The sequence below is a fragment of the Myxocyprinus asiaticus genome, chromosome 28 (assembly GCF_019703515.2).
Source record: "Myxocyprinus asiaticus isolate MX2 ecotype Aquarium Trade chromosome 28, UBuf_Myxa_2, whole genome shotgun sequence".
NCBI lineage: Eukaryota > Metazoa > Chordata > Actinopteri > Cypriniformes > Catostomidae > Myxocyprinus > Myxocyprinus asiaticus.
In genome coordinates, this window is record NC_059371.1 from 20,578,102 (window position 1) to 20,589,084 (window position 10,983).

Genomic DNA, 10,983 nt, shown 5'->3' on the forward strand with positions numbered 1-10,983 from the left:
ACTATAACATGAACACCAGCAGTGTTAGGTAAGTTTCTCAATAAAAAAGTAATTAATTACTAACTTCTAATTACATCTTCTACAGTGTAATTAGATTACTGTACTAATTACTATGTCTGAAATATAATTGCATTACTTATTAATTATTATTTTCTAAAACCCTTATCAACCTCGACCAGATGAAAAATACAAGGATAGACATGAAACCGTTCTTTTAATTCTTTCAAATAAATCATATCAAATCAAATTATTCATGAACTGGCCAAAGAATTTAAGAGGGCAGCGTTAAATTAGAAAATATATTTTAACATTAGACGTTACATTTTAAATTCACTATTGTTTTATATAGAATTGTTCTATAGTCTATACAGTATTTATGCAATTACATCAGAAGTAACTGTAATTAAATTACTGAAAAAATAAGAGTAATCCTTACTTTACTTTTTTCCAATAAATTATAATAATTTAATTACCGTAATTAATTACTTAGTAATGCATTGCACCCAACACTGAACACCAGTGTGAATATTCTCTTTTTTCCACTGACGAAAAAATAGTAAACAGTAATGCCATTTGGCATTGGTCCCTTGAAAAGTGTCACACCTATGCCGTTCGCTCAGTGGGTTTCTATTGTTCAGGTAAGTAGGTTAGGTGACGCCAGTGACTCGCAGACTCACATTCATCTCTGAGCGCTCGAGACAGGCGCTGCTGCACAGACACGCGTGCTCTCCTCCGCAACTCACACGCGCTCATTGTGGACTGCGGCCAGAAATAACAGATCACACTGCGAAGAACAGGTGAACAATGTACTAATTTTACCATGAACGTACACTTCCTCTACTGCGTAAGTCTGTGAATGTTCTTAAAGCGTTTTTGAGCAGTTTGTGAAACATTGCTATATGTGTAATCATTTCTCTGTGTTAAAATTATCAGATGAGTTTGTGTTGTTAATTCATGCTTGTTGTGTAGATGTGTCAAGAGTTAGCTAGGCTGTAATTATTATGCTTAACCTAATGTCGCAATATATACTGATACTAGTGCAACAATCGTTCACATGTCTATGCCAACGAATTATATGAAATTATTTTCACATTACAACTATTAAAGTGAATAGTTTTTCTTTGTGATACATAAGTAGCCTATGGTCTCCTATACATGGAAGAATGCAAGACCAGCTCCTCTGTTGAATTAATCATGGCACTGTTTACACGGGATAATGAGAGAAATTGGTGAAGCTTTGATATTTTACACTACAGAGCAGCAGCATTGGCGTGCACAGCATGGGGTCGTGAAATGAATGACGATAATATTAACATATGATCAGTTGCATTTGCAGAATTGGAATAATTAAGTGCGTAACAAACGAGGAGAAACGTTGGTGGATTCACTTTTGTCATAAATTAGGATTGTGCTGTTAATGTGTTATTGCTTTTATTTCTTTTAAATGAGAACTTTTTCTTTGAAGCTATCAAATGTTTAGCTACTGATGACAAAATGCTCATTTTTATGGTCTGTTGCTCATGTAAACTATTTGTCTCTTATTGTGCTATATCAAGGATCCATTTAGGAGGGTTTTCTAACTGGGAATTTTAAATGTGTTTCAATGCCTCTACTAGTTTGTTAAATATACATTGAAATCCATCGATTTCAAAAACATAAATACAGGAAAAAGCAATAATTTACAAAGGGCTTGCATTCTTGTTGGCTGTAGAGGGATAGTTCACCCAAAAATGAAAATTCTCTCATCATTTACTCACCCTCAGGCCATCCCAGATGTGTATGACTTTCTTTCTTCTGCAGAACACAAATGAAGATTTTTAGAAGAATATTTCAGCTCTGTAGGTCCTTACAATGCAAGTGAATGGTGACCAAAACTTTGAAGGTCCAAAAAGCACATCAATGCAGCATAAACATAATCTATTTGACTCCAGTGGATTAATCCATGCCTTCTGAAGCGATCCAATGGGATTTAGGTGAGAACAGACCAAAATGTAACTGCCTTATATTGTGAGGACTTACAGAGCTGAAATATTCTTCTATTAAAATTCTTTATTTTTGTTTTGCAGAGAAAGAACGTCATTCACATCTGGGATGGCCTGAGGGTGAGTAAATGATGGGAGAATCTTCATTTTTGGGTGAACTATTCCTTTAAGCAAATATCTGAAAAAGTGCAACTAAACTACATTTCTGTCAAGACTCGTGTGTCCCCTTTGCTTAGAATCCAAAGCATAGCATAGTATCCAAATCATAATCTTAAATCTACAAGTTTTGCCATTAATAAAGTATGTTTATGAAGCAGAGATAGGGGAATGCTGGACTCAACACAACTTTAGTCTGTCAGTACATGACAGCCAAGTCCACTTGTTTAATTAGTCACAGTTGCATATGCTCAGTGTGTGTAATCCATTTTCTGAGGATAAAAATCCCTTGGCTTGGATCAGTTCTCTTCATCCTCATCTCTAAGATGCTTACAAAAATTACAGTTAGAGCAAATGTGCTTACATTTCTGTGTCTGAATTTCATATTGTAATAAGTCTGATAGGGAATATAAAAATTCCAAATTCCCCCAGACACCATTATTCATGCTAAAATATTGCCCAACATAGACAAACCAGCTTTATATTCAGTGCAGTCCAGTGGTGTCAACATCAAAGACCCACTGTAGCGCCTGGCATTTCTCCCAAACAGCATTTTACAAATGTTCGCAAAAAGAAGAGCAACACAACTTCAAATGGTCTGTCAAGATGCTTTGCCTTTTAATTTCAAGATATTATTTTTTTTTTCCTGTGTGTTATGCACTACAAATAGTAGTTAGACCATGTAGTTTCTTAAAGATAAAGGGACAATTCACCCCAGAATGATTTTTTTTTTTTCATCATTTGCTCAAGTCCTAAATATGAAATATGGGATTTTGTTTTACCGATTTTGATGTGTGGTGCTTTATTATGACTTAATGTATTGTATTGTTTGTTTGTTGAATCTTTTCCACTCCCAGAATGACAGCTATATGTTGGTATTTTGGCCCATTTCTCCTCCTTATCTTGGTGACCATGATATTGAGTGCTGAGACAGGGCAGAATGCAGCCATAGAAATCTTCAGTGACAATGCCGTTATCCCGCCCAGGCCAGAGGCATCCATACATCAACACAGTCATCACAGGAAGCACAGAGGTCACAAGGAGAGGATGATAGCAGGTCAGCTTAGAAAGAGGCCTCACATTACTGTGATCCACACCCAAAATGAAGGACCAGAGCTGAAGGGCCTCAGTCCCGTCCGCTTAGAGATGAATCAAGGAGATAAAAGACGGGTAATGAGTCTGACAAAGAGGATCTTCATGGGGTTTGATTCCTTAATTCCAGAGCAAATGAATATTTCTCCTGGTACTGAGATTCCAGAGAAGGCAATGAGACACCTTACTGGTCGCAATAATAATAAAGGTAAAAGAAACTCGAAATTTTCATAAGTGAAACTCCCTTATAGCTGTCCTGCCATTTCAATTATCTGCTTCGCATTCTCTTTGCATAGAGTCTGGGGCACCAGTGAAGAAAATGAGGGTTTCTTTTGATCAGAGGCTGAATAAAAACTCATTTGGGACTCCCACAGAGCCTGTATTCCCTGTAGCAGTCGGTGGGGAACCCTCTGCACAGCCAACCCCCACCAGTAAACTACAGGTACCAATCTTCTGGCTTCAGATTTCAATTATGCTAGTTAAAAAATATCTCAGCTTGTCATCTATCAGTATCTAGAATCAGGTTTTGTAAAATGCAATTTTGCATTTATGCATGTCTTCTGAAGCAATCTAATAGGTTTTGGGTGAGAACATAAATATAACCAAACAAAATATAACTCCTTTTTAATTATGCATATGGTCATTTCAGTCTCTAGGCGCAATCATGATTTCTAGGTCGATTACACTTCCTAGTGCTTGATGCATGTACAGAGTGCTAGATGGTGCTTGGAAGTGTAATCAAGCTTGAAATCATGATCACCAAGGAGACTGCTGATGTCGAGATTTACAGTGAAAAAGGAGTTATATTTTGGTCTGTTCTAATCCAAAACCGTTTTGATCGCTTCAGAAGACATTGATTAAGCCACTGGAGCCGTATGGATTGCTTTTACGCTGCCTTTATGTCCTTTTTGGAGCTTCAAAGTTCTGTTCACCATTCACATTCACTACAGAGCCAAGATATTCTTCTAAAAAATCTTCTTTTGTGTTCTGCAGAAGAAAATAAATATACATCTGGAATGGCATGAGGGTGAGTAAATGATGAAACAATTTTCATTTTTTGGTGAACTATTCCTTTAAATCACAATTGATTAACCTAACAGTTGGCAAAGGTGATTTAAAGGGTTAGTTCACCCTAAAAATTTAAATTCGTTCAACATTTAATCACCCTAATTTCGTTCCAAACCTGTATGACTTTCTTACGTGAAACACAAGAGGATACATTTGAAGAAGAAGAGGCTTTCAGTCCCTAACATTCTGCCTAACATCTCCCTTTGTGTCCCACAGAACAAATAAGTCACATGGGTTTAGAACAACATGAGGGATGACAGAATTTTGCACTAATTGTCCCAGTTCACATGGGAAAAACGCATCATGCAAAAGCAACTTAAGCTGGCACCCCACTAGCAGACTCCAAACAACTCGATTTTGGCCAAGGGTGTCACATGCAAACTGTTGTGCTGAAGTGTCGCTCTATTCAGTCTCTTAGCCCTTGTCACGTGGAGCTTGCCGAAATAAAAATAGTAGTACTGCGTGAGCATATACGATTGTAAAAGAGTGATTTAGGAAGCGATTCATGGAGCAACTTTACCTTGTGAAAGTGTGTGATTGTGTATTTTTCCCCTCGAGGCTTGCCGTTGAACGCGTAGGTCCATTTGCCGCTTTCAGTGAGTAAAGAAATTCCGTTCAATAAAAACAGATTGTGTTGTGTCTCCGCTTTCTGATTTCATTAGTCATTTAGTATAGGACAAAAATGCTTGGTGACAGAATCACTATGGATTACATGCAGCAGATCAGCTTGAACTTTTGTCAGTTCTTCAGTAAAAGAAGAAGCTCATTGGTCACTTCAAGTGAACACAAGAGGCCACCTTGGCGAAAGAACAATTTTTTTCAATCAAGCCTGATGTGCTTTTTACGTTTTTGAAGCCATTAACTCAGCAGGGAGTCCCAACGGTCAAGGGATGAATGACCTCTCGCTGGCAGATGCTGATACACGCTCCACCTCTCATCTACTGGCCAGCGATTATGTAAATTAAGCTCAGACTTGAAAATAACTGGAAAAATCGACTAGTGAGGCGCTGGCTTTTAAGTGGACTTTCAATACCATGCATGATGATGATTACTAAAATGCACTGTTTTTCATCCCAGGTCAAAAGTTACTCAGATGGGGATGCGATACCCACTTTAAACATGGCAATCTTTGACTGGACTGATTATGAAGATATGAGGCTTATACACAAACAGCAATCCTCCAAGAAGAGAGGTAGACCATTATTTCACATATAAATGTGCTTTTTTAGTTTTTTATTTGCTTGTTGTTTTGAAATGGTGACCTTGTATTTTTGCATATTCTGCAGAATATGCTACATTAGTTACTGTGTGTTGCTTTACATTCAGGACCACAGACTCTTTTTTGCTTTGACAGCAGGCAAATTCCCTCAACTCATTAGCCCTTTCATGGAAAATGTCAAATGTCCCTAAACGTGAAAATGAAATGTAGTCAATTCTATTAAAATTGTATGCATAGGTGTGCATAAACAAATCAAATCAACATTGCAGCCATGAAGTGACAGTTTGTAGACATTGTACAACATATATACACTGCCGTTCAAAAGTTTGTGGTCACTTGACTGAAATGTTTCTCATGATCTTAAAAACCTTTTGATCTGAAGGCGTTTGCTTAAATGTTTGAAATTAGTTTTGTAGACAAAAATATAATTGTGCCAACATATTAATTTATTTCATTATAAAACTAAAATTTAATTTAAAAAAATCAGTTTTTGAAATGGATGACTTGGACCAAATAATAAAGAAAAGCAGCCACTAAGTGCCCAACATAGATGGGAACTCCTTCAATACTGTTTAAAAATCATCCCAGGGTGATACCTCAAGAAGATGGTTGAGAAAATGTCAAGAGTACATGTCTGCAAATTCTAGGCAAAGGGTGACTACTTTGAAGATGCTAAAATATAACACAGTTTTGATTTATTTTGGTTTTGTTTAGTCACAACATAATTCCCATATTTCCATTTCTGTTATACCATAGTTGTGATGACTTTACTATTATTCTAAAATGTGAAGAAAAAAAAAATTATAATAAAGAATGAGTAAGTGACCTTAAACTTTTGAACGGCAGTGTATATATATATATATATATATATATATATATATATATATATATATATATATAAACACTAACTACAATAAAGAATATACAATACATTCAATATTTACAATATACACACATTACACAATTTCCATATTATATACACGAGATATACACAATAATAAAACAAGTACTTGAACAGTCAGTTGGAGTGGCATTTGCAGAATGCTTTTCAATATACAAAGTACATTTATAACGTACACACACACACACACACACACACACTATATATATATATATATATATATATATATATATATATATATATATATATATATATATACACAAAATGGGCCTGGTGCAAGGAGTATCAGTGAAATAAATAAGTGATTTGCACAGTACGAAGTACTGGAGTGTGAAATCAGGCAAGAAACATTAATATACTAGTGCAACATCAGGCAATAATACTTTTCATAAACAGCTTTACTGTTAGTGAGTTACACTTTATTTATTAATAACCTTGAAGCACCACTCTGTGTCCATGCAGCTAAGTGGAATCCAGGCTCTGACATACAGCCCACAAAGACCAGCAGCAGTGGGAATGTGACACTTCTACCAGATGTGAACTGTAATCATCACCTGGACTGTCTGCCAGGTCACTCGATCTCTTTTAATACAATTATCCTATATCAGTACTCTAGTTTGCGCAGGAGTAGTTGTCAAATAACTGATCACACCATTTCTTTCCTTAATTGTTTCAGGTTCCTGCTGCAATCTCAGAAGTAACGTATGTGAGCTTCATAACCGTGGCCTTAACAACAAGTGCTACGACAACTGCATGTGTGAGGAAGGTGAGCAAAAGTTTCTCCCCTGGGGGTATTGAAGTCTGATCGTTACTCATGCTGACAAAGTGGAAACCATCTTTTAAACTGTCCCTTACTCCTTCACAGGGCTCCAGTGTTCTGCTAAATTACACAGGCATTACCGCATCACTCGCAAAAAGGGACGATGTGTTGATCCTGAGGGTGTAAACTTAAACCATGTCATGTTCATTGTTGTATAATTGAGGCAGAACAATTTGTTATATTTCACTCTGACAAGGCTTTCCAAATGCATGTGATTGCATTTTGCACTATGTTGGAAATTTTTATATGTACATCCTACTCCATGTTTATAATTATCTGTCGGTTGTCTCCTTTCATATATTTGTTTCCTAAATTTGTAAAACATTGACAATAATATTTGGGGAATAAATAAGACTGACTGTATTTTCAGATGTTTTATGTAAACCGATGATGTACACTTGCATGTCCAATGAATTCAAATGAATGAAGACTGAGCTACTGTGTTACTGTTGTATGTGTGATATTTGAGCTATGGTGATGTGTCATTGTGGTCTTTCAAAATTTGTAACCAATGCATTGGAAAGGTATTGCATGCAGTACCGGTAATTACATTTAGGTCTTCCACTTATGTCTCTGTGTTCATCACTAATTTATTCATGTGTTTGAGTATTAAACATGTGCTGCATTGATCTATTGTTTTTATCACAATGGAACATTAGCATTATGTAAATAAGGGGAGTTGAGCATGCAAAGACAGTCATTTACAGAGAATGTTTTGGCTTTAAGCATGTCCCCAAGCAGACATGCAGCACTTAAGCGAACACACAAAGAAGGGCACATGGGGCATCTCCATCTCACAATTTTAAACCACTAAATCTTCCTTTTAGCTCAAATCAGAATGACTCTTCAAAAGGTTTTGTGCTAAGCTAAAATAATGTTTTACATCATGCCCATTCAAAGACATTGGTTTGTTATTGTAGGAGAAATAATGTGCCTCTGCATCAGCGCTCTGCTCATCTGACACTGGCAATATGTTGTGCAGTGTTCTGCTTTGAGACTCACCAGTTAAAATCCCACATAATCCAGCTGTAGGTCTTACAAATGGTAGATCCTACATTAAATTACAGTGTATAACCCTTAAAACGAATAGTTCACCCAAAAATGAAAATTCTCTCTTCATTTACTCACCCTCATGCCATCCCAGATGTGTGTGATTTTCTTTCTTCAGCAGAACACATATGAAAATTTAAGAAGAATATCTCAGCTTTGTAGGTCCATACAATGCAAGTGAATGGTGACCAGACCTTTGTAGCTCCAAAAGTCACATAAAGGAAGCATAAAAGTAATCCATATGACTCCAGTGTTTAAATCCATGTCTTCAGAAGCGATATAATAGGTGTGGGTGAGAAACAGGTAACAATTTAAGTCCTTTTTTTAATCTAAATCTCCACTTTCAATTTCAGATGTGAAAGTGAATCTAAACAGGCACCACATGTGACTTTCAGATGTAAAAGTGAAAAGTGAAGATTTAGAGTAAAAAAAGGACTTAAATTCTGACCTGTTTCTCACACACTTCTGAATATATGGATTTAACCACTGCAGTCTTATGGAATACTTCTATGTTTCCTTTGTGTATTTTTTGGAGCTACAAAGGTCGTGATCACCATTCACTTGCATTGTGAGGACATACAGAGCTGAAATATTATTTTATTTGCAGAATTCTACATTTAATCAGTTTTCTGGTGAAATTAACACTACAACAACTTTTGCTGTTTTGTTTTTCACTTTCACACAACTCACGACTACAAGACCTGATTGTGACTTTATAAACACTTATTTTTCGCACTACTTACACACTGTTATGTTATTGTATCAAAACATTTTTACTATAATATGTCTTTGAAAAACGATACATTTTAACTTGTATTACAGACTTTATCTGTATTTACATACACTGGCGGCAAAAGTTTGGAATAATGTACAAATTTTTCTTTTTCGGAAGGAAATTGGTACTTTAATTCACCAAAGTGGCATTCATCTGATCACAAAGTATAGCAGGACATTACTGATGTAAAAAACAGCACCATCGCTATTTGAAAAAAGTCATTTTTGATCAAATCTAGACAGGCCCCATTTCCAGCTGCCATCACTCCAACACCTTATCCTTAAGTAATCATGCTAAATTGCTAATTTGGTACTAGAAAATCACTTGCCATTATATCAAACACAGTTGAAAGCTATTTGGTTCATTATATGAAGCTTAACATTGTCTTTGTGTTTGTTTTTGAGTTGCCGCAGTATGCAATAGACTGGCATGTCTTAAGGTCAATATTAGGTCAAAAATGGCAAAAAAAGAAACAGATTTCTCTAGAAACTCATCAGTCAATCATTGTTTTGAGGGATGAAGTCTATACAATGTTTGAAATTGCCAAAAAACTGAAGATTTCATAAAAAGGTATACACTTCTGTCTTCAAAGACAAAGGACAACTGCTTCTAACAATGACAGAAAGAGATGTGGAAGGCCAGATGTACAACTAAACGAGGATAAGTACATCAGAGTCTCTAGTTTGAGAAATAGACGCCTCACATGTCCTCAGCTGACAGCTTCATTGAATTCTACCCGCTCAACACCAGTTTCATGTACAACAGTAAAGAGAAGACTCAGGGGTGCAGGCCTTATGGGAACAATTGCAAAGAAAAAGCCACTTTTGAAACAGAAAAACAAAAAGAAAAGGTTAGAGTGGGCAAAGAAACAGACATTGGACAACAGATAATTGGAAAAGAGATTGAGCTTTTTTGGGATTAGCTATACTGTAAGGTGCGTGAGAAGTGCCCGACAAGACAACTACATCTATGGCAAGTGCTACAGGAAGCGAGTATCTGGACAAATTGACAGCTAGAATGTCAAGGATCTGCAAAGCTATCATTGCTGCATGTGGAGGATTTTTTTATGAGAACTCTTTGAAGTAGTTTCACTTTTCAAATTGTAATAATTTTTCATGTTATTAATGTCCTGACTATACATTGTGATCAGCTGAATGCCACTTTGGTGAATACAAGTACCAGTTTCTTTCCATAAGAGCAAAATCTGTAAACTATTTCGAACTTTTGGCCGCCAGTGTACATTTACACACTAATTCCAACATGATTAGCTTGTGCAGTAGCTCACCTGATCGTCTTGGATGCTGGACTTGGAAGACCATGGCTCAAGACCAGTCAAGCACCCAAGCTGACACATGAGACGAAAGAGTCAAAGAAATGACATGAGATGTTGCTTTAGAAAAATCTGCTTTTCAGTTCTCATTTTGTTTTTGGACACTAGTGGTTAAGAGTAAGGATGTCTGTTTTGTTTACCTCTCATTTGATTTTAGATTACTATTGGTTGGGTTTAGGTTAGGGAGGTACGTTTTACTCATTACAACCAACATTTAATATTCATCTTAAAAAATTGGTCTGATTACAACACCATTTCACTCACATTTGGCACCCACGCTGAACATTTTAATGGGAAACTGCAGCAAAACGTATAAGGCACGCCATTTTGTTTGGCAAAAATGTTGCCACAGTCACTTAATGTTCATGAGACCAGGCTAAAATCTTGACATCAGCAGTCTCCTTGGCAAACATGATTTCAAGCTCGATTAAACTTCCTAGTCATAGCACCAGAACCCTTCTAAAAGGGGAGCCTACAAGCTCAGCCTAAAATAGCATAACACTGCCCTCTCATAGACATTCTATGGTAGTACACTGGTGAGGAGACAAGAGGTCGTTCTTTCTGAATGGATGTCTATGGAGGAGATGCCT

General features: G+C 36.4%; 1 protein-coding gene across 2 annotated transcripts; it reads left to right on the forward strand.

The window, feature by feature from the left end:
- The first annotated feature begins 700 nt into the window (after positions 1-700).
- On the forward strand, positions 701-7,744 carry LOC127419476 (draxin-like). 2 transcript variants are annotated; one of them, XM_051660894.1, is made up of 7 exons: positions 701-797; positions 2,996-3,438; positions 3,527-3,672; positions 5,376-5,490; positions 6,881-6,988; positions 7,095-7,184; positions 7,284-7,744. In XM_051660894.1, exons 2-7 carry the CDS (start codon positions 2,997-2,999, stop codon positions 7,394-7,396), a joined length of 1,014 nt encoding a protein of 337 aa, XP_051516854.1. In that variant the 5' UTR covers positions 701-797; position 2,996; the 3' UTR covers positions 7,397-7,744. The 2 variants fall into 2 exon arrangements, with proteins under 2 accessions (XP_051516854.1, XP_051516855.1); XM_051660895.1 differs by having other exon boundaries at positions 739-844.
- The last annotated feature ends 3,239 nt before the right edge of the window (positions 7,745-10,983 follow it).

What these genes read in the sequence shown, in the direction of transcription:
- LOC127419476 (XM_051660894.1), top strand. Translation starts at nt 2,997, where the DNA reads ATGACAGCTATATGTTGGTATTTTGGCCCATTTCTCCTCCTTATCTTG. An exon ending in TGGTCGCAATAATAATAAAG is followed by an intron (nt 3,439 to 3,526) that starts GTAAAAGAAACT and finishes CTCTTTGCATAG; the next exon opens with AGTCTGGGGCACCAGTGAAG. An exon ending in CCCCCACCAGTAAACTACAG is followed by an intron (nt 3,673 to 5,375) that starts GTACCAATCTTC and finishes TTTTCATCCCAG; the next exon opens with GTCAAAAGTTACTCAGATGG.